The 24,661-nt window shown below is 42.8% G+C and overlaps 1 protein-coding gene across 3 annotated transcripts in view; it reads right to left on the bottom strand.

Moving 5' to 3' along the window:
- PIK3AP1 (phosphoinositide-3-kinase adaptor protein 1) overlaps window positions 1-24,661 on the bottom strand; it is a 1,392,564-nt gene that overhangs the window by 970,585 nt on the left and 397,318 nt on the right. For all 3 annotated transcript variants that reach the window (XM_069240444.1, XM_069240442.1, XM_069240443.1), the window contains exon 4: window positions 4,610-4,761. In XM_069240444.1, the coding sequence (XP_069096545.1) occupies window positions 4,610-4,761 (152 nt within the window). The remainder of the gene's footprint in view (window positions 1-4,609; window positions 4,762-24,661) is intronic.

A 24,661-nucleotide genomic window follows, 5' to 3' on the forward strand; every position in this document is an offset into this window, starting at 1 on the left:
TCTATATTTTCTAAACTGAATATGCAGTCTGCATATCACCAACTTGTTCTCAGTAAAGACTCTAGGCCTTTGACTGCTTTGGTCACGCTGGGTGGTGTTTTTCAGTTTTGTAGAGTAACATTCGGGTTGGCTTCAGCAACTGCTACTTTTCAAAGAGTAATTGAGGATATTCCTGGAGTTTCAATTTTCTAAGATAATGTATTAGTCCATGGCAAGGAGGGAACTGAGCACAATAACAGATTGAGTGAAGTGTTGAAAGCCACGGAACAAAGAGGGTTGAGACTGAGGAAACAGAAATGTATATTTATTGTGAAAGAAGTTCAATACTTAGGGCATGTAGTGTCCTTTAAAGGAATTTCATCAAGACCAGGCTTAAGACAAGCCATTGTTGATGTAGTGCAACCCAACGAACGTGATGAACTTTGTACTTATATGGGTATGTGTGAATTTTATGCAAAATTAATTTAGGACGTTGCAACAGTTGCAGAACCTTTGTTAGGATTATAAAAAAATAATGTAAAATTTGTTTGGGGTATGAAGCAGCAACATACAATTGGCATTATTAAGAAGAAGCTTAGTTGTGCTCTATTACTGAGTCCTTTTGTACCAGGGGGTGGGGGAACGTGCTTCACTGTAGATGCCAGTAATGTTGGCATTAGAGTTGTTTTAATACAGGACTATGAAGAAAATACCATTACATTTGCCGCACGTACTTTGAAACCTTAAGAGAAGGTGTAGTCTTTTATAGAGCAAGGGATGCTAGCTTGCACTTGGGTGGTAGAAAAATGTTGGTATCAGCCTTGTTTTGTTATCAAACCTGATCATAAACCACTGATTCCTATTTTGAATGGATCTAACACCAATACCAGCAGGGCTACTTATAGACTAATTAGACAAAAGTAAAAACGTATGGAGCATTACTTTGAGGTGATAAACATTCCTGGAAGGAAGAATAAGAAGACAGATTGCCTTTCATGTCTTTCAGGTTCATCAGAATCAGATGATTTTAACCAGACAGAAAATGATGAAGAGAACGTAGAACGTTTGGTTGCTAATAATTTTTGGTCGGATGTAGGATGTGTATTCGAACAAGAGTGGAAAGATGCTTTGAAGAATGACTGTGTTTTAATTCAAGTTAAAAGTTTTGTAGCTGTTGATTGGCCTAGAGAAAAGAATTTCTCTTTGGCACAGAAAAGCTTCTGGAAAATTCAAGATGAATTGTCAGTTGAAGGCGATTTTCTTGGTGATAAATGAATACTGCTATGTGACATTAGGAACAAACTACTTGCTATTAGTCATGAAGGACATTTAGGCATCACATTCAACAATAACAGCCTAAGGGTTTTATGCTGGTGGTCAGGAATGGATAAGGATGTTGAACAATGGGTGTCTAATAGTAGTAATTGTCAGCAAAATGACAAGGGTGCCTCCCTTAACAGTTATTGTTTCACCTAAAATGTTTGGGAAAGGGTTGCTATTGGTTTTGCTGGACCTTTTCATTTTCTTCCTGCACAGAACCAATATGCCATTATTTTGGTACATTATATTTCAAAATGGTTGGAAGTTAGACTTGTAAGAGAAACTCCCACCAAAAGTGTCATCACCTTTTTGACTGATATTTTTGCTAGAGGTGGTTTTCCTGCAGAATTAATGTCAGACAAATGTGTGCATTTAGTTTCCAAACAAATGGTGGAATTTTGAGTAGGGCGGATATAAAATACAAATGGTGCAGTCTTCATTATCCACAAGCAAACTGTCTCATAGAAAGAATGAATAGAATAGTAGTAGAATGTGTGTGGGGCATCTTTGAGGAGTGTGGATGTGAGAGTTACCATGACAGCTATGTTGTGGGTGCACAGACACCCAACAAAGACTCATTCCTTTTTGTGCTCTAAAAGGTGGAAAACTGTTTGATTTTCTTAGGCAGGCATGGTTGGCACTTTGGTGGATAATGCACAGTTAAGGAGTTCTGAGGGAAGAGTGTTTCATAAAAATATTGATGGTAGATGTACTCAGAGTAAGATCAGATTTGATTCCATTAAGTGGACTAACAGATTGCATTTCAGTAAAGGTGATTGGGTGTGTGTGAAATTACCCAAAGTATGTGTGAAAAAGGGGGAGTGTGAAAACAGGGAGTAATGTTCAGTCAACCCCATAAGGCGCAAGGATTGAGTGAGAATTGCAGTGCAGTACGATTACAAAATAGACAGTGGTGGAATTGTAAAATTGTAAAAGTGAGTGAGGAATGTGCAAGGTTGCTTTTGGGTCCTGATTTTCATGCATATGGGGGCACTCAGAAGGGTGTTATGGTTGAAGAATCTTCTTCTAGACTAGTACTTGTGTGATGAATCAATGCAGACCATACAGAGTTAAGTTAATGCTAGCTAAATTTCAAAGTTATATGATGGATTAATATTGATGTGTAAGGAGTAATAATTGAAATGATTTGTGTTTCAATTATAAGACTATAATATGCATAATTATTGTGATGTTTGGTTTAGGATTTATTTTTATTATTTTAAATCTCTTTTTAGGATTCATTTTTAATTTATAATGTTCAATTCACTGTTTTGGTTTTAAAGCTTTGTAAAGGCTTTTTTGGGTTGAAAAGTGGGAGATGTGTTATGTCTGAGTCTTGCTCACAGAGGTTATCTTCTCTAGGGAGATGTCAGTTGGTGGCAGTTTGTGGGTAAGGAGGCTTCACGTCTCTCTGTCTCCTGTTTGTATTGCAATACTTCTATGTATTACAATAAATACTTTTGGATATCATTGCTGATATTAGCTTTTATCATGTCTATAAATAATAAAGTTCAAAATATAATGCTTAGAACCCTCCTGATGGAAGGGTAGTGTCAGAGTCTCCCATTTAACTCTTGGGTGTTTACCAGCCCAAAAATGTTAAATCATCTGTGATTTTATTTTGGAAGAAGGCCTTGTTAAGGTCAATGGAGATGTTCATGAAGAGGTAGAGCACCTTAGAAACAATGATGATTTTTATTAGTACTATATGTTCCGCAAGCAACAATGATGTAGAGGACCAATGTGTAATAGTATCCGTCCCCATAAGGTGTTGTCCATATATGAGCTGTAATTACTGGCAATAGTGATACAGTACCCCATGCCCGCCCTAATCCTCTATTTTAATACCCATGACATTTAACTATACACCTTTTTTGAACATGATTGTCACTCCTCGAGAGTACGAGGAATTGTAGAGAAGCAATTCAGTTGGATGCCCTTCTTTTCACAAAGACTGACCCTGTTTTTGAGGTACATTACTTGAAGAGGGCAATGCTAATAAGGTGTTTATCTAGGAAGGCCAGTACATGGCACAATTTGATAGGGTTGTTAAGCCCAACATGGTCTAGGTCATAAATTACAGGGGTCTCTTCTCCACATGCAACCCATATATAAAATTACTACATTAGTGAATGCAGCAGCCACGTCATGAACCCCGCAAGCATGTCAGCATCTGAATTCCAGGCACTCAGCCGGCCACACTACAAAACAGAAAACCATTAAGCAGCCAAGTTCCTGAACCCACCAGGACATCTTCCCCTTAGGTCCAAGGACCAATCTAAGACCACAGGGCAATTATAAAGTAATGTACTGGGGTGACGAACGTGCAGTCCACCACCTACATTGGTGACATGCAGTTACATTTACACTATTAGCACATTAAAGTTAACCCAAGTCACTGTGTCACGATGGCTTCTCCAGTCCCATTATAAGTCTTGGTATTGAAATCAGCCTTGATGATGCAGGATTGAATTCTACTGCCCACTCATTTACGAAAGTCGTAGCTAAGCCAGGATGGGATAGGGGTCATTACTATAATAATTGCATCAAGGCACAACTTCAGGGTAGAACAGCTGGATGAAATTATTAGGGAGGCATGTAATTGTACAAAGGACGACTACAGAAATTCAAATAAGGAGATATATAGAGGGACGATTCCTTGGTGAAGGCACAAGTGAAAAAGCATGACACTGGGACCCATCCAAATGTAACAGCTCTTTGGTCTAATTTTTCCTTACAAATGTTGCCCAAACTGGATCTAAAAGCTGTGGAACCAGGCCTGTAATTTTCCAAGATAAAATACACAATTTAGAACAATTTAGAACGATGCATCCAAATTTCTAGGTTTTCTTCTGCTAACTCAATCTGAATTCCAAAGTGTCTCTGTTAACAAGTCAGTTATTTATTTGAGAGTAGTGTCAAGGGACAGGAAGTGACTGGTGGTGGATTATAGGGCACGAGGTGAAATGAAAACGACATACCCTTGGTATTCTGCAAGCACTGAGGATGAGTCAATAAGGTGCATTCAGGGTTTGGGCCCAAGCTGACGGGAGCGTCTATTATTATGTTAAACGTATTTGATTCACCAAATCTAGAATCGACAGCTTTTTTCACAATCGCACACATTTTGTCTTTGAGTTATATTTATAGAGATAAAATGAAGTGCTGGCACTATGCTCTGATTGCATCATAATAACAACGAGATAACAAATATATCACTAGGCATTTACTTAATTCATAAATTTCAAATAAAAGCACACTGAACTCAACACGGGTTTTACAAAAGACGTTCAGCAGATAATCGACCTACCCCACAGCGAATCCTTTCAGGGAACACTACCACTAAGTTACTATGAACAATTTCCACAGTTGAAGCTTCTTGGTTAGTTTCAATTTTCTTTGAGTAAATTGAGCTCCTCTCAAGTTCGGTTTCAGTATCGGTAGCAGACTCACAGGCCGAATCTAAAGGCGAAAAAGACAAATGGATTGCTGTAAACGTCATCTGGATGATTTACCTTACGACTTAGCAAATCATCACATTATTCCAAAGTGATTATAGAAAAAACACAGGACAACAGCAAAAATAAGGTGTAAAACAAGAAAAGGAACTAAAAGAATGGGCTTTTCGTTTTCCATATTTTTTAAAAGCCAAGGTATTATGAATTCTACAATGAACAGTTCCGAAAATATATGTAATTAATCAGTATTAACCTCTATCCGAGAAACCACCAATAACTGTCATAATCAGAACAGTGAATGCCACAGAGGAAAACTCTAGTTTCATACTGTGGCTACGTTTTATGTTAAAGTTCCGAAAAACCAAGATTGCTTGTGTAGTGTTGTGAGCACTCTGGTTCTGGAGCCGTACTATACAATGCGGCGCATTCTCCTAGTATGCGCCAGGCGCATCTTTCAAAAGGTGCACCCAGCGCAAACAAGGACAATGCACTATACTAGATTGAATTCATTGCCCTCTGGGCAGCCGCGAACTTGCGCTGCTCTGGAGACAGCACATTCAAGTGAAAAACTTAGCAGTTTTGAAGCAGCCTCTGTGTTTAACTTTGCAGGCAGCAACTCGCCTGCGCCTTTAAGGGGGATTAGAGATCCCCTTGCAGACGGGTGCAGAGAGTGACTGCACCCACCATAAGGGGATGTCTGGGGGGTCCAGAGGGTGCCCCTTCCCCCTCCAGAGGGCTGCCATCAGGGGGCACACTGACAGTGCATCACCTTTTCGGTAGCGTAATCTCAGTGCCCCTTTGGATAGCTTCTTTGCCTCGGCATCCCCGTCTATAATACAGTGCAGGCACGGAGGCATAGGGATTCATTCATTTGTATGGGGCCAAACACCCATGCAAATGAGGGAACAACCTCTGGTGATAGCGCTAGCACTAGATGCGCACCAACTCTATTTTTATTACAGAAAGGGCCAAGCGTCTGTAGTCCTTTCTGTAATACCAAAGAGCCCCAAAGGCATGCAGAGCAGGCACACATGCCCGTTGAGCCCCCTGGGGCACTTTCCATAATACAGCCCTGATGACGCAGAAACAAAGGTTTTACATTTATTAGCGCAAAAACGTAGTGCCGCAATAATCAAGTGTGACTTTAACCGAACTAATAAAGATTGTACGGGGACAAATGTGCCCTCAGAGTAGTTCGCCAACATTTATAAGCGTGCTTTATATAACGTGATGTATTAGAATTGTACTAATCTGACATAACCGTAAACGTGTGCCATGATTTGCTTGTTTGAAATGTTTTAACTTAGCATAACTTTAGTGGAGGCTTCGGCCTAGTTGCCTTGTCTCACGGTTTAGATGCTCGTGTTTTTCTAATGTGCTAATAAACGTGTATTCTTGCTTGAAGCTGTACTTTTCCAGTGAGATCGGTTCACATGCTTATCTTTAAGGTTTCGTGCCAGCCTGGCATCTTCTTCTTTGCTCCAAGGTCAATCTGCAGGTGCAGACAATGGAAGCTCTGAAAGTGAGTTAATTGGTAAAATATGTTGCAACTTACGTTCCCGACTCCAAGGATAATGTATGCCTAGGTAGAAGCTTGTGAATTGTTGTTTTTGATTGGACAATTTGAAGCCAACCTATGAACCCTCCAATGGAAGACCCTACTGGATTTGAACTGTTGTTTATTTAAACCTGGTGCACAAGAAGAAAGTAGCCATTAGCCATCAGCCATTAGCCATTACCCGCCATTTGCAGGACATTGCAGCCATTATGGCCCATCTTGCCGACCTCGTCATTTTGCCATCTTCTACGATGCCAATTGATGTTCGACGCCATTTTGAATGAGACTTTGATGCTTTCTCTAATCGAGAGAAAGAGACTTTAAGTAATTCTCGCCCTAGAGACTTTAACTTTGATTTGCCCCTTTGCATAAAGTAGTAGTTTTGTCCTTTTATCTTGCCGCTGTGAGGCAATTGCCCCCGTCCACCCTGCCCCCTTTGCCCCCGTCCCATGCTGATCGAAACCGGTACCTGTGAGATGAAGACTTCCTTGAATGCTGATTGAATTTGGTAAATATGAAAGGAAAATGTACAATTGCATTGTGTTTCTTTTTAGGTAACCAACTGCTGATTTTTGATAAGAGCCCTAGTTAGGAGTTTTCCAAATTAATGTTGCTAAATTGTTTTTGCATGAAGTCCCACATGCAGATGCTAATTTGAGGTTAGATGAGGATTCATTTGTTGCACGATGCAATTTGAGACCTTGTTATGCTGACTAATGTATGCAATTAGCCCATTACAGATTATAGTTTTAGTGGTTTGCGTTGCTATTATCGAATGCATTGTTATTCAAATGCTGCATAGATTGCATCTTTTTCGCCGTTATGGACAGCTATTGATGTTCATTTACATATATCATTTGGTGTTGAGACACATTTATATCGTGCTAGCTTTGTTAATATAGGGAAATAAATTCATTAACTTTGAATAAACTGGTGTGGTTATTCATGGCCGAAAGGTCATGGTTCGCCGAAATGTTTTCTGGATTAATTGTGAAGTGTTATGTTGATCAGGGCATTGCTTATGTTCGTTATTGATTATGGATTTGATTAAACTGACTAATCTCGGGTGAAGAGAGCCCCACTTGGTCAAAAGATTCATCGACCCAAGAGCGTCCAAATACAGGTAATTTATTAGGACGGAACGCTCTATCAGTAGATGGTAGCAGAGGACGGTTACGCCCTTTGGGACCCCGCTCGAGAGGTAACGGTTACGCCCTTTGGGACCCCGCTCGAGAGGTAATGGTTTCGCCCTTTGGGCCCCCGCTCGAGAGGTAACGGTTACGCCCTTTGAGACCCCACTCGAGAAGTATATGGTGTTGAATTAGATTTTTCTTGGGTAAAACAGATTGAGAGAATGATGATGCCCTAAGTCCCCCGCGACTTTCCCGGGATCTCGGAGCTTGCGAATGGAGAGAATGGAGGTGTGAAATCGGCGTTGGCGGTACTAGTGACGGTGTGAGTGAAGTCAGGGTTTTGCGCTTGCACAGCTTATTGCCGCAGATTGTTTGAAAAGGTTGCGAGGATTTTAGAGAATAGCGGAGGTGCGACTCCGAGTGTGAGAGTAGGGAAGTCGTCGAACTTCATGTGCATGTGGCACTTTGTGCAGAAAAAGGTCCACGTGGTTGTTGTTGTTAAGACGGGCCCTGCGAGGTCAAGAGACTCCGGAGTATGTTGAAAAGTGTATGAGACACTTGTTTTATGTTGTGGTCTGGTCGGTTTAATAGGTTGACCGGGCGTGGTCAACGAGTCGGTACGTGTGTTAAGGGAGTGAAAGAAAACTTCGACTTCGGGCTTTGACAAATTCTAAGTGCACTAGAATAGATCATTGACAAGTTGAGAGCAGAGTCTGCGGGTCAGAATTTGCTTGCGAAAGTGGGGACCGAGAAAGATGGAATAACTGCCGAGGCTAGTGAAAAATCCCTAAGGTCCTGAAGCGATTGTGTTACCCTTCCTGTAGTAAACCGACAGATCTGTTTTATTATTATTTGGTTGCTCGCGATACATGCCAGAAGTTGTTACGAGAGGAGCTGAGTGAAGGAGGACAAGCCGCGAGGCTTTGTCAGCCGCAGTGTGTGTGAGTGTGACGTCACTAGGAGCCGCGCTGGGATAGGTTGGTTGCAGAGAAGGGTCGCGCACGGATTGGACGCAGTCCGTGGGGCTCGATTGGAAGAGGAAAGGCAAGCGAAGAGTATTCCGGGAATTAAAGTCACTTATTGATTACAAACTTTGTGAAATAAAAGACGAGAAAATGAAATTTTTGAAAGCATTAAAGAGTGCGATGAAGGGGGAGTCTTACATTAAAGCGAGCGTAGGAGAGGAGACGCCACCCGAAGGTACACCAGCTTACATTGTAATGGAGGAAAGGGGGGTAGCTCCGTGCCTTTGGCTAAAGCAATGGCACAAGCTGACAGAGAGACATGGGAGCGTAGCGTTCCCGATCCATGGGACATTCAATATAAGGATCCTAGAGAATTTGAGATTCGCGATGTACGACATGAAGGTACCTCCAAGGCCAGCACAGTTTGAGGCTCTAGCGGTTTGGGAACTAATGGCTAGACAGCAACAGCAAAAGAAGTTCGAGGCCAGGATAAGAAAGGTAGAAAAGACACTAGCGGACGCTAGGTGGGATAATGCACAGAAGGTGTGGAGGTCAGATATATTGCAGGGGATAAAATTGTTTCCCGCAATTGCTAAGGAAGAAGAGGCGACAGGCAAGAAAGCTACTTGTAAGACAAACAGGAGGTGTTCCAAAGATAGAGAGGATGAGAAAAAGTTAAGGAGAGAAGACGAGTCAGAGGATGAGGAGTTCATCATGCAATTGCTGAACGACCGTCCACCACCTTATGTAGAGAGTGAACAAGGTCCAAGTACCAGTTCTGCCCCTCCGGCACCGGTACAGAATAATGAAACTCCGAATTCAGAAACGCCATCGGGATCTAAGGACCTGAGTTTACTGTTCACCCCGCAGATACCGCAGGTTAGGAGAATATATCCAGATGTGCCTATATTGAAAACAGCAGAAAATTATCAGCCGCAGGTCCCAAGGTACTACAGCAGTGACAACAGTACGGGAATGATTCTAGATCCAACCGTAATGGGAGTACAGAATGGTCGCAACCCAACATTGGCACAAGCTGAATCAACCCAGTTTTTGATGCCTCAAAAGCAGATGCAGGGGGGAACCACACATGCTCAGATGACTGGGAGTCAGACGGGCATGCCGGCAATGTTGACCCATAGTGTGGGAATGAACATGCCTCAGAACCTGGGGAATGGACAGAACCCAGATGCGATATCCCTACCCATTACTGTAGGTCCACCGGTACCTTTGTACATTCAGCCTAACTCAGGCATGAGCGGTCAAGGATCAGTGGTGCAGAGTGGGACGGAAAGGAGGTGCATAGAAAACACTCCAGAGACAACTCCGATAGCGGCTCAGCCAACTGGATCTGGGTCCTTGATGGAGATTAGTCCCATATGTGCTCAGTCAACAGTGGTGAGGTCGAGTCCCCCACTGATGATACCGCTATCATCGAACACTGAAAAGTTGCCGCAACCATCAATGGCAGTCGATGTGAATGCTACACTGATGGGGTTGAATGCGCAACAGCTAACACAGTGGTTCAACAGTCTGAATTCCACACAAAGCTCAGCCAGTGGGAAGAGAGAAGACTATCTGAATAAGGTCAGGTTGAACATGGAAGCAGAAGAATTGGTGGAAGGGACTATGGGTTTGAATAGGTTAGAGTCCTACTCGGAAGAAGAGCTGAGGTATCTATGTCCTAGGATTACGAGAGAAGTGAACAAGGTACATAGAAGGTTGCAAGAAATAGCTGACAAAAACGGGGTTGAGATAGACAAGACAAAACACTTGAGCAGGAGCTATAGATTGGATTTCGGGACCACAGACTTTGAACACATGAGGTCAGCAGGCATGAAAATGCACCTTAGAGAATTGCTGCAGAGTGCACAAGTGTGGAGGTGCTTAGACAAATGGGAAAGCAGATGGGCAAAGAAAAAGGAAAAGAGGAAAGACAGTGTCCCAGAGCACAACGAGAAAAGATCACAGAGTAGTGATGCAATAACTATGTTACCAATGAGGGAGACAGCAGGGGGAAAATTAATACATGTACCGTGGCACAGAAGCGACATTCAGTCTTTTACGGATGATTTTCCCAAACTGAGAGAGAAACCGATTGAATGGTATCAACAGACTGATAGGTTTGTGAAGCTTGCAAAATGTCTTTGGGAAGACCTGAACACCCTCTTTGAGATTGTGGTTCCGGCAGATTTGTGGGAAGACTGCAAAAGGGCTGTAGGTTGGCCGACAAGTGAACCAGAGAGAGACAGGGATACGGGTGCACCATCACCTATGGTAATGAGCTTGTACTATAAGGTGATTGAGCATTTGAAGACGAAGGTTGCCGCGAAAAATGTGGATTGGCAGAAGATTGATCGAACTGCCCAAGAGGCTAAAGAGTCGATTCATGGTTACTATGAGAGGTTGTTGAAGGCGTTCAAGAACTACAGTGGCACGGAAACAATAGAGGCGAAGGACATGCTTCATTTTGTGTTTAGATTTGTGGAAGGGCTGAGACCAGAGATAAGTCAGATGATAAAGACGCATTTGATTTGTTGGCAGTCAAAACCGATTGATGAGGTGTTGAATTATGCGAAATACTGTAGCGACGAAATTGAAGTGAAACAGAAAAGGTTGAAAGAGAAAGTGATGGTGATGCAACTTAAAGCAGCTCAGACAGGTTTGCAAGGGTTGCAAGGGTTCCAACAGCAGATACCGCAGCCGCAGCCGCAGGGAAACATGGTGTTTCAGCCACAGACGAGAGGCAGAGGCAGAGGAGGCTTTGGGAGTAATGGTCCGGATTTGAACACTGTTGCGATTCCGAATGGTGTGCAGGCAATGAAAAGGGTGATGCCGTGTCACGTGTGCGGAATCGTCGGGCATTGGAAACGCGAGTGCCCGATGGTGGTGCAGGAAGGTGCAGGTGTTGGTCAGCAAAACAATGATGTCAATGCATTCCAGACAATGAGGGGACCGAAAATGAGAGGTCCAAACCCAAATTTTCAGACCATAAATCAGCTGCAGGGATTACAGCCCATGCAGCCGCAGCAGATGCAGATGCCCCGTATGCAGATGACGCAAATGCAGCCAATGCAACAGCAGTTTCCCATGGTACCTAATCAGCAAATGCAAATACCTTTGGCACCAGTGAGTCAGCAGCAAGTGATGGTTCCTCCACAGGTCTCGGGTCAGGTGATGAATACAAATGGCACAGTACAACAGTTCCCATTACACAGTGAGAATGGAATAAACAATGTATGGGAGAGTGAAAGTTCAGATGAGGAGGGAAATTGTGTGCTTGCAGCATCCTTGGAAGTTGATCAAAAGGGTCCATATGTGGAGGGAACAGTTATGGGTCATCGTGTTTCATTCTTGGTTGACACAGGAGCCACACGTTCAACTGTTAGGAGCATTGAAGTACCAAATTTGCCACTCTCAGGGAGAACAGTTCAAGTAGTGGGAGTAGCAAACAGGCACCTGACGAACCCAATCACAGATCCAGTACAAGTCAGAATTGGTAACTATCAAGGGTCACATAAATTTGTGGTATGTGACTCAAGCCCGATAGCACTGTTAGGGAGAGACCTATTGTGCAAATTGGGATGTTCGATTATGTGTTCGAACAATGGAATTAGAATTCAGACGAGCTGTGATGGGGAAGAAGAGGACAGTGTAGAAGGGGATGAGATGGAAACTGTCGATGAAGAATATCCTCTGATTAACCTTTTTCCGATGATAACTGAAGAAGATATTCCAGCTGAGTTACGGGAAACAGTCGGAAAGGAAGTGTGGGATATGACAGGAAAAGAGGTGGGATTGGTGAAAGGAGTGGAACCAGTGAAAGTGACCGTAAAACCCAATGTAACCTTTCCCCAGACCCCACAATACCACATGGCACAAGACACCCTCATGAAAGTCGCCCAACTCATTGACGAGTTTGTAAAACAGGGAGTACTGAAAGAAGTGTTAAGCAGTCCATGTAATTCACCAATCATGGGACTAATAAAGCCGAGTGGAAAGGTCCGAATTGTGCAGGACTTGAGGAAAATAAATGACATCATAATTAAATGCTGCCCTGTAGTACCGAATCCAGCTGTGATAATGTTTCAAGTCCCTTGCGATGCCGAGTGGTTCTCAGTCATCGACTTGTCACAAGCATTCTTTTCGGTGCCTCTTCATGAGGACAGCCAATTTCTCTTTTGTTTCAAATTCTTAGACAGAGTTTACAGTTGGTGTCGAATTCCTCAAGGGTTTTCTGAGTCACCGTCAATTTTCAATCAGATTCTAAAGAAAGACTTGGAAGCGTTAGAATTGCCATTCGAGTCAACCCTAGTACAGTACATTGATGACTTACTGATTGCATCTAAGACAGAAAGTGGCTGCACAGCCGACACCATTGCTCTACTGAACCATTTGGGAAGGAATGGACACAAGGTGTCTCCTTCAAAGTTGCAGTTCTGTCAGAAGAAAGTGAAATACTTGGGTCATCAAATAGAGAAAGGGTCACGGAGAATAATGAAGGAAAGAATAACAAGTGTACTTCAAATGAGTCCACCAAAGACAAGGAGGGAGGTGAGGAAGTTTTTGGGGATGGTGAGCTACTGTCGCCAGTGGATTCCCAACTTCTCAACTCTAGCAAAGCCTTTACTGAAACTGACCCAGAAGGATGCCTTGGATGAAATTGAGCTGAAAGGAGATGAGATGGATGCTTTTATTGAATTGAAAGAATGCATGTGCAGGGCTCCAGCTTTAGGTATGCCTGATTACACAAAGCCTTTCACATTGTTTTGTCATGAACGTGATGCATGTTCTTTGTCTGTCTTGACCCAAGCCCATGGTGGCATAAACAGACCAGTAGCGTATTTTTCAGCTACTTTGGATCCGGTCGCAGCAGCACTGCCAGGGTGTTTGCGCGCCGTAGCAGCAGTTGGTATCAGCCTCACTCAGAGTGAAGGAATAGTGATGGGACACCCATTAACAGTCATGGTCCCTCACTCAGTTGAGATACTTTTGACCCGCTCCCGAACACAACACATGACTGGAGCGAGACTCACAAGGTATGAAACAATAATTCTGGGCTCACCGAATGTGCAGCTGAAAAGGTGCACTACGTTGAATCCAGCAACCTTGCTTCCCAGTGAAAATGCTGAAATTGAGAACGCTGAAGACGTCGAGCACGACTGCCTTCAGGTGACTGAATTTTGCACAAAACCCCGACCTGACATTAAGGATACTAAGCTTGATGAAAATGACCAAATTGTTTTTGTTGATGGGTCATGTTTAAGAGATGCATTGGGAATATTGAAAGCAGGATATGCTGTATGTACTGTAACAGGTGTCTTGGAAGCGTCCTGGCTTCAAGGAGTCTATTCCGCACAAGTAGCAGAGCTTGTAGCCCTTACAAGAGCATGCCAACTGTCTACATTGATGAAGGTTACCATTTACACTGACAGTCAGTACGGGTTTGGAATTGTGCACGACTTTGGGTAATTATGGTCACAGAGAGGTTTCCTGACCTCTTCAGGGTCCCCAGTGAAAAACGGGGAGAGAATAAGGGAATTGTTACACGCCATTCAGATGCCAGCTGAAATTGCAGTGGTAAAGTGTAGTGCTCATACAAAAGGACAGGACTATGTTTCCCTGGGAAATGCATATGCGGATCAAGTCGCAAGATTTTGTGCCTTGAACTGTATATTGCTCAGGGATGAATGGAATTTGATAAGTGAGCCAGAGCTCGAACCAGCTGAAGCATTTGCCTTGAAGGTCGTGGATACAATGGATGAACTAAAAGCATTACAGAATAGCGTCAGGGAGGATGAAAGAGCTTCCTGGATTAAGTCACAATGTACAAGGAGACCAGATGAGTTATGGGTTTCAAATGAAGGAAAATTTGTTTTACCAAATAGTCTCTTATCGCAGCTAGCGCGGTTCTATCATGGGCAGGCTCACCTAGGGAGAGATGCCATGATAAGATTGTTCAAAACTGATTGGTTTAACCCCAGATTCCGTCAAGTTGCAGAAGCAGTTTGCCATCGTTGTGTCATTTGTCAGCAGATGAACCCAGGAAAGGGAACGGTTGTGAACATGAGCCACATTGGCAGGGCGAGTGGCCCGTTCAGCAGAATGCAGATGGACTTTATTGAGATGCCTGTGCATGGAGGTCTGAAGTATGTGTTGGTGATTGTGTGCATTTTTAGTCACTGGATTGAAGCATACCCCACACGTAGAAATGACAGCCTTACAGTTGCAAAACTATTGTTGAGGGAGTTGATACCACGTTTCGGATTCCCGATCTCTTTAGAATCAGATAGAGGAAGTCACTTCAATAACGAGGTGATAAAGTTACTTTGCGTAGCGCTGAACATTGAGCAAAAACTGCATTGTAGCTATCGCCCTGAAGCCTCAGGACTGGTGGAACAAATGAATGGTACACTGAAATCAAGAATGGCGAAAATATGTGCATCGACGAATTTGAAATGGCCTGACGCATTGCCTTTGGTGTTAATGTCAATGAGAAACACCCCTGACAGAAAGACTGGATTGTCCCCGCATGAAATTCTCATGGGCAGGGCCATGAGACTTCCTGCAGTTCCCGCAAACGCGCTTTTGAATATTACAGATGATATGGTGTTAGACTACTGCAAAGGTCTGGCTGACGTGGTTCGCTCTTTCTCTCACCAGGTGGAAGCAACCACCTTGCCACAGATCCAAGGTCCAGGACACACACTGAAAGCAGGTGACTGGGTCGTGATAAAGAAGCACGTGAGGAAGTCGTGTCTGGAACCCCGTTGGAAAGGCCCTTTCCAAGTGATCCTGACGACCACTACCGCTGTGAAGTGTGCGGGAGTTCCCAACTGGATTCACGCCAGTCATACAAAGAAAGTGTTGTGTCCCACAGATGAGGAAGTTGAAGCGCTGAAACTGCCAGTACCTGATAACAAAGTGCCGAGCGCTGAGACAGAGCAAAACAGAACTAGAAGCGAACAGGCAGAAATAGAGGAGAGAGAAATATTCTCTGAGGACGAAACAACCGATTCACTTGGGGAAGACCAAGGAGAAACCTCAGACAGCGACGAAGCAGCTGAAGGTAACAAAGAGCCTGAAGCAGCTGAAAGTGACAAAGAGCCTGAAGAAAGTAACGGTGACAAAGGGCTCGAAAGAGGTGAAGAAGCAGGAGAGCCTGATCAGAGGAGGGCTTTCCCAGAAGCAGACGGTACAGAAAAAGAAAAGGAAAACCTGATTGACTCCCCAGAAGGAGAGGACAAGGCAGAACAGAACAAAACTGTTCAAACTTCCTCAGAAGAGATCGCAGGTCCATCAAGTGGACACAGTGCAAAGAGAAGACCAAGTATATCACCAGTAAAACTAAGAACTAGAGAAACGTTGAACGACAGTGAAGGGCCAAGAGTGAAAGAGAAAAGAAAGGAAGTGTCTGTTGTGGTACCAACATCAAGTGAAGAAAAAGACTTGGCCAAAGAGGAAAGTACCAGTGAGGCAGAATCGAAGAGAGATGCAAAATTGAAAAGGAAAAGGATACCAAACAGGAGATATTCCGGTCCAGAATGGGCATATGTAGTCAATGACGATTGGACCGACGAATTTGTATCTCTTAGCCTCGAGAACGAAGAAGAAGAGATACCAATAGAAAAGAAAAGTTTTATGGACACTATTGATTGAAAAACTGATAAATGCATTGCTTGCTATAATCTAACGTGATACAACCAGCTGAGACATTGCTAAACCGGATGAGACATTTGCTAACTTGATAAGACTTTGATAACCTGATTGACTCTTAAACCCGATTTGAGACAACGTTGCTAACTGATAAAAGACTGAGTTATTGCCGAATTGAGACAAATGCTGCTAACCGATAAGTGACTGGGCACCTGAAGAAAACTGTGTGAACATTGCGCTCGTTCAGCTTTGTAACTAATTGCTAAATCGTTTCTTTATAAGTGCTTCTAGCTCTCTGATTCTATACAGATCATGACTAAGTACGCTACACAAAACAGTAGAGTGAAATATTGTAAATATGCGTGTATAGGCTTGATAACTGCATGTGTACTAATAATAATGGCAATAGTGCTTGCAACGCGTGGTAAGGGTGAGAATGAGAAAATTGATGCTTCTACTTCTGCTCCTGTTACTGTCACTGAACTAACCGCATTGAAAAGACTAGAATTAGATGAGAGACACTTGCATGATAAGAAGGAACTTTCGTATAATGTTTTCTATCGCCTACTAACAGAATATGTTGAGACTATGGATGCGAAAGATTGTTATGTGTGTACACAGATACCGACATCGGTAACGGAAGGGGTGACTTATCACCACATGCCTCTTACATATGGGATTACATGTAGTTTAGTAACTTCTAGATTTTATGGTCAAACTAACATACAGTATTTTTACTCAAATTATGATGTTACCTTTGCATATGTTCCTATAATAACGCAACTAAGCCAGATTGCTAAAGATTGGGATGCTAAAATAATGAGGGAATTTTTCGAGCCAATGCAACCTTTTGAAACAGCTCACGCTCATAGGGAAAACCTTACCTGCTCGCTCTCTGCAGTAGAAATAAGCTTTTTAGATCGCACAGATGATAGAAGGGCACAAATGAATGCGAAATTAGAAAAGGAGCTAAGTAAGAGGACTTCAGTAGATAATTATGCTTTTGCCGCAATAAAAACACAAGGAAAAATAGCTTTAGACGCTTGGCATGTAGGGAAATTTTGTATATATCGTGGTGAATCTTATTATGATAACATTTTCGTGGGAGCGAGTGAATGTAAACATACGTTTATCTTTAAGGCCAAATGGACATTCATGCTGAACGGACTTGACCCTGTCATACCTGGTGTATATTACATTTGTGGGCATAATGCCTATTATCGTCTTCCAAAGGGATGGTGGGGGAGATGTTATTTGGGTATAGTGTTCCCAAAAGTTTATCAACTGGATGACCTATCGGTGATTCCAAAGACACCTGGATCTCATCGTATCCAGAAAAGAGAGACCGCAGCTGCTGTGGTAGGAGATATATTTGGAGCCATGATTCCTTCATTGGGAGTTGTGTTGAATTCCATCAAAATAAGAAAGTTGTCTACTATAGTGGATAACATGTTGACAAAATTTTCAGGTGCTATAATCCTGATGGATGCTGAACTTGCAGCAGAAAGAGCTATGACTCTTCAAAACAGGCTTGCCCTAGACATTCTTTTAGCAAAGGATGGCGGCGTTTGCAAAATGCTTGGTGCGCGTCACTGTTGCACGTATATACCAGACAACAGTGTGAAGATTAAAACAATGCTTGCAAATCTAACAAAAGAGAGTGCAGACTTGAGGGAATTGAAAGAACCAGGAGTTTGGGAGAAGGTTGGAAAGGGAGTTGCTTCAGTGGGAAATTGGCTTGGTGGCATTTGGAATGGAATATTACTAAAAATAATACATACTAATAGTACTAATTTGCATCTTTGGCATTTGGGGAATAAAGAGGGGAATACTAATGATCATGGCAAGAATTAAGAGAAGGAAGGAAGAGAAAATGATGAAAAGAATGGCAGAAGAATACAAGGCAAGAACAAGGGGAACTAAAAGGCAAAGAGAACTGACAGAATTTTAATGGAATAAAATTTGTGGGAATAGTTTTGTGTGATGACAAATAGTCATCAGAGGAGGGATTGATGACGCAGAAACGAAGGTTTTACATTTATTAGCGCATAAACGTAGTGCCGCAATAATCAAGTGTGACTTTAACCGAACTAATAAAGATTGTACGGGGACAAATGTGCCCTCAGAGTAGTTCGCCAACATTTATAAGCGTGCTTTATATAACGTGATGTATTAGAATTGTACTAATCTGACATAACCGTAAACGTGTGCCATGATTTGCTTGTTTGAAATGTTTTAACTTAGCATAACTTTAGTGGAGGCTTCGGCCTAGTTGCCTTGTCTCACGGTTTAGATGCTCGTGTTTTTCTAATGTGCTAATAAACGTGTATTCTTGCTTGAAGCTGTACTTTTCCAGTGAGATCGGTTCACATGCTTATCTTTAAGGTTTCGTGCCAGCCTGGCATCTTCTTCTTTGCTCCAAGGTCAATCTGCAGGTGCAGACAATGGAAGCTCTGAAAGTGAGTTAATTGGTAAAATATGTTGCAACTTACGTTCCCGACTCCAAGGATAATGTATGCCTAGGTAGAAGCTTGTGAATTGTTGTTTTTGATTGGACAATTTGAAGCCAACCTATGAACCCTCCAATGGAAGACCCTACTGGATTTGAACTGTTGTTTATTTAAACCTGGTGCACAAGAAGAAAGTAGCCATTAGCCATCAGCCATTAGCCATTACCCGCCATTTGCAGGACATTGCAGCCATTATGGCCCATCTTGCCGACCTCGTCATTTTGCCATCTTCTACGATGCCAATTGATGTTCGACGCCATTTTGAATGAGACTTTGATGCTTTCTCTAATCGAGAGAAAGAGACTTTAAGTAATTCTCGCCCTAGAGACTTTAACTTTGATTTGCCCCTTTGCATAAAGTAGTCGTTTTGTCCTTTTATCTTGCCGCTGTGAGGCAATTGCCCCCGTCCACCCTGCCCCCTTTGCCCCCGTCCCATGCTGATCGAAACCGGTACCTGTGAGACGAAGACTTCCTTGAATGCTGATTGAATTTGGTAAATATGAAAGGAAAATGTACAATTGCATTGTGTTTCTTTTTAGGTAACCAACTGCTGATTTTTGATAAGAGCCCTAGTTAGGAGTTTTCCAAATTAATGTTGCTAAATTGTTTTTGCATGAAGTCCCACATGCAGATGCTAATTTGAGGTTAGATGAGGATTCATTTGTTGCACGATGCAATTTGAGACCTTGTTATGCTGACTAATGTATGCAATTAGCCCATTACAGATTATAGTTTTAGTGGTTTGCGTTGCTATTATCGAATGCATTGTTATTCAAATGCTGCATAGATTGCATCTTTTTCGCCGTTATGGACAGCTATTGATGTTCATTTACATATATCATTTGGTGTTGAGACACATTTATATCGTGCTAGCTTTGTTAATATAGGGAAATAAATTCATTAACTTTGAATAAACTGGTGTGGTTATTCATGGCCGAAAGGTCATGGTTCGCCGAAATGTTTTCTGGATTAATTGTGAAGTGTTATGTTGATCAGGGCATTGCTTATGTTCGTTATTGATTATTGATTTGATTAAACTGACTAATCTCGGGTGAAGAGAGCCCCACTTGGTCAAAAGATTCATCGACCCCAGGTAATTTATTAGGACGAAATGCTCTATCAGCCCCTGGTGTGCATCTTCTCTCCAGGCAAGGTGACGTGTTTCTGGGCTCCACGCTCAGAGTGGAGATACATTCGGGTGGGGGAGGGGTTTGGGTGGGTGTGGGGGAAGCAGGTAGGGGAGTGGGAGAGGGGTATAGGAGTGTGTCAGTTGGCGTGCAGCTAACAGCAAAGGTAGATTAACCAAGTTGGGCTGGGATTTGCAAGTTACTGAGTCCTTTGAGAGCGGACTCTGAAGCAAGAGGTCCTTTGCACATTATTAAATACATTTGAATGATTGCCTGTGTGATATCAAAGGGTAGCAATCCAGCCTTAAGAGATGATTGTGAATAAAAGTAATAATACAGATTTTAAACAACTTTTTCCTGTTCCTGCATGTTTTACTGATTGACAAGATGATTCCAGGTCATTACACCTGCTATAGCCTAACTATTTGAAAAAAAGGACTTACTTTTTCACGTAATTCAAGTTGCCTGTCTCAGGTCAATCAAACTGTATCCTTTGTTTTGCTTTCCATCATAATATAAATGATGTCGTCTTCCTCATCCCGTTATCTCCCTTTCCTGCCATATACCTTTAATTGATAACCCCATCTAGCACACATCTAAAACATAAGTGGAGTCCAGCTTCAAATAAAATGAATCCAGCATCATGCCCTATAGGAGACAGGATGACTCAGTGAGATGCATGCCCGCTGCTGAAATACAAGGTGGTTTGCAGGTCACAAGTTCAAAGACCGGCAAGGCCAAATCAGTCTTTTGTTCTGATGTCACGAAATAGTGCTTAGAAATGCACTTTCTTCTGTGTTGAGAGTGTGGATATGACTAACTTTGGAGTTGCGCTAACATAATAGTTTACGCCATACAAATATTTTTTGTTAAACGTTTTCACAAAGACAGCGTTTTTCCAGATCAAAACTATTTAACTATGTATAATTAAGAAGTCTAAATGGTACAGCAGGTCAGTCAATCTTATTTATTTGTTGACTACATGTGGAACATTTGCCTAATAAAAGTTACAGCACTATTTTGTTTAAATTGGTCTTTACATTTTGGTCTTAAATTGTGGCCAGGGTGGAGGCCCAGGGAGACGGGTCTCTGCTTAACTCCGAACAGCAGGTCACCTACAAGTCCACTAAACTGCTCAAAATGCACCCCAGATTACCTCAAAAGAGGAAAACTGGCATCCAGAAAGCCCTGGCCCAAAGCAGCTGTTCAGTCCAAAACCGAGCCATGCAACCTCAGAGCCTAACTGTTCTGCTGCATCGGCCAAATCCAAGGTGGCAGGTGGAGAGAAGTAATGAGCATTGGAGTAGGTGGTGGCCAGGAGACTGAGATATGGAGCAAGACAGGAAGCTCCCTTGAGACAAGTGCTCCCCTCCAAAGCACTTCAAGCAGTAGCAAAGTAAGAGGAAAGGGAACAGTGCCCAACAATGGCAGGCTCTGCATTCCTAAGCTGCATTTCAAGATGGCGGACGTAAGTGGGAATCAACCTCCAAGCATTTCAAGTCCAGTGTTGTGGGCCTAACCCAGAGATCCAGCACCCGAGCTCTCCCTCGCCCAGATACCTGCAGAAGAAGATGAGGTGAGAAGTTAGAAACCCTAGAACGGAGATGACTTTCACAGAGGCGTAAGCATAGTGCAATATGCACTCCTACATGGTCTGAGGCCCTGGGAAAGTCGCTGCCAGCATATCATTGAAGAGGTGTACCCTAAAAAAAAGGGTCAAAGCACCAGACTCAGAGAAACTCTATTCAGCAACAGACAAGGCACACCCTCTGGATCAGCAATTCCCACTACATAGGTGTGGAGTCCAGCAAAGCAAATGACATTGGCCTGCATGGTCTGATGGCCTGTGTGATCTACAGCCATAATATTGTAGAGGAAAAGCATCCTCACAAAGTGACCTGTAGTGATAATCTTGAAAGGATTTTGTTCAGCAGCACACCACTGAACGCGAAGAGCTAGTCATTTGTACAATTTCATTGGGTCCAGTCCACCACTCTGCCATCAATAGCCAATAATACCAGAAGTACTGTACCCACTCAAAAACCCTCATGCCTAGATTATTAATCGCAACTAGGCTAGTGCACACCACACCTGGTTTGAAAGAAGGGGTGCAGAGGCAATAACTTGACAAATGTGGCTTGGGGGCTACAGCAATAGGGTGCGCCAGGCAAGGGCGCTCTCAAGCGCCCAGCCTGAGGCCCATGATCGGTTACCCTGGAACCACCCTGCGCCACCAGGGCGCAACACAAAGCAGCTATATAGCAGCACAAACCTCCATAATCCCTGTGTCCCTTGTTTGCACTGGGGCAATCAAAATAAAATCTGTAATGGCCAGCAATTTGGCTACAGCTCCAAAAGGAAGGTCTATCAAGGATAAAAATCTAGTTCCCAGTGTGTTGACAGGGGTCCATTACTTTCAGGAAAAAGAGAAGATCCTTCTGGAACCCTATAAGCAAGAACCTCTCTTCTACAAAGGTGACACCATCTCACTCTATTAGGACATTTCCGCCCACACCTTGGCCCACAGGTGAGAATTTATAGAGAGATCACGACCCATCTTTAAAAAGTCAATTACAGATGGATATATACTTTCAGTCTCCATTTCTCTCTGAAAGGCAAGCGCCATGTTATCAAACTCTGGAATGGAGCCCTTGACTTGCTGGGCCTCATGATCTCATGACCATAAGTTGCCAAAATGTATCTTTCTCAGGCAGTTAGAAAGAACAATGATTGGAAACAACCATGAGCTGCATCCCAAAAGATAAAATAACTCTGCTATCAGCACTGCAGACAAGAAAAAGAGACGTTCACAAAGTCTTCTGACAAACATTGACTAAGAACAATTTCCACTAGGTCACCTCATGTCAATGGGCCACTTCTATCCCATAGTGTAGTTAAAAATAAATTAGCCTATAGTTATTTGAACAGTTAAATAGATTGCAGGGCAGATGGGGATCCACCCTGTGTCCATTAAGTCATGTCCACTTAAGTTTCTGTGAATCATAGTATTTCATATGTTCCTGTTATTATTGCTGAAACAGGCAGGCACAACCTTTTGGGAGCTGAGCCATGTTTACAAAAGTGTTTTCTTGCCCCTGGCTTTTTTAATTCTTCATTATGGATTAGGAAACTCAATGAATTGTTATATGATGAGCCAGGCTGCGGCGGAGGAGCTGACTAGGTATAGTAAACAATGGGCCTGTCCCTCTGGCAATCAAGAACATAGGGTCCTATTGTTAGCCCCCAGGCTGTATTCTACAAGACAGCACAAGGGTGAATCCCCAGGGATTCCATGAGAGCCCCCCAATGAATATCTTTAGGAACGTTCAGGGCCTCAAGTTCCCTATTAAAAGGCAAGCACGTCTCCAGTGGCTTTGCCTCAAGGAGGTAGATATTGCTCTCCTTCAAGAGACCAACATGTTAAAAGAAGACATTAAGCATCTGAGATCCTATTGGTACCCATCACAATTTCATTCCACCTCTACCACCACATCATGTGGAGTGGCCCTACTTCTTTGAATGAGCATGGACTTCTCACTACTGGCCACTTACTCTGACAAGGGAGGGAAGGAGTTTCACATTAAGGGAAATCTGGGCATCCCCACAACCACGCCTGCAGCAGTTGATGACCCAAATGAAGGCAAATAATTATTTTTCATAGACTTCTTCCCTAGAATTTCCCACTTTACCACTGGGGACTTAAACATAGGGGGCGACTCCAACACAGTGTTATCTCCAGCACTATATAGATCCCAAGCAGGTCCTGCACCCTGTTCACCCCCACTCACTTACTCAAGCTCTCACCATCCTTAATCTTGTTTATATTTGGAGACATCAGCACCCCATCGACAAGCATTTTATGTTCTGCTCTAACATCCAAAGACACCTCATGTATAGACATCTTCCAAGTTTTTAATGACCTCCAACCTCATGCCCTCCATTCTCTTAAATGTCTAGACCCTGTCGGACACGCTTGGATATGGCTCAATGTTTCCACTATCTATCCTGTTAAGCCTGGCCCACATCTGTGGATGCTCAATGAGATTGTGTTCTGCAATATCACACTACACAAGCCCATAAAATAAGCTATTGAGCAATGTTTTGATATACATGACAATGGAGAAGTCAAGAATCAACCAGGTGGGACATTGCAAAAGCATTTATTTTGTGGCAAATTGAAAGCCTACCCAGTGAAATTCAGTAACAGAGCCAAATAGAAAAAAGAGGAAGATCAGCTTTAACAAATGCAGAAATAAAATAATAAAAAAGTAAAGCTCGCTGAGAGTGGGATGGGAGGTGCATAGGCTCCAACATGAACTCCACTAATGACCATAAAGGAGGTGTCCCGTAAACTGTGTTATAGAAGCCAACACAATTATGAAAAAAGCGACAAAGCCAACAGGCTGTTGGCCTATACATTAAAAAAATTAAAATCTAGAAATTACATCAAAGAAATCACCATGAGTGGAAGCACCAAACACTCAGAAACTGAAGACATTATAAAAGTCTTCACAACCTATTAAGAAGGGATCTTAAAGCACACTTGGTGGATCAGACACAAAACATTATTTAGTCAAATGAATCCCAAAGTCGAGCAAAAAGGCCCTCTCTATGTCCCTGGCAGAAGAGATTTCCTCTCATAAGGCAACAGAGGATATTAACACAATGCCAGGCCGGAAGGCCCCAGGGCCTGTTGACAAAACATACTAATAGAACCCATGCAGAGAGTGGTCAACTCCTTCTTTAAGCCAGGAGCAGTTACAGATTCAATGGTGCTCTTGCATCTGATCCTCCTACTCAAACCAGACGAGGACTTCAAGGATTGTGGATACTACCAGCTAATGTCATGCTTTGGGTGCAATCTCAAACTTTTACCTCGATCTTGGTCTCTAGGTTTCACACTATATGGCCCACAGTAATCTAGCATACAGGAGATAATACAAGATTGGCCTGTA

Source organism: Pleurodeles waltl, chromosome 6 (genome assembly GCF_031143425.1).
Source record: "Pleurodeles waltl isolate 20211129_DDA chromosome 6, aPleWal1.hap1.20221129, whole genome shotgun sequence".
Lineage (NCBI taxonomy): Eukaryota > Metazoa > Chordata > Amphibia > Caudata > Salamandridae > Pleurodeles > Pleurodeles waltl.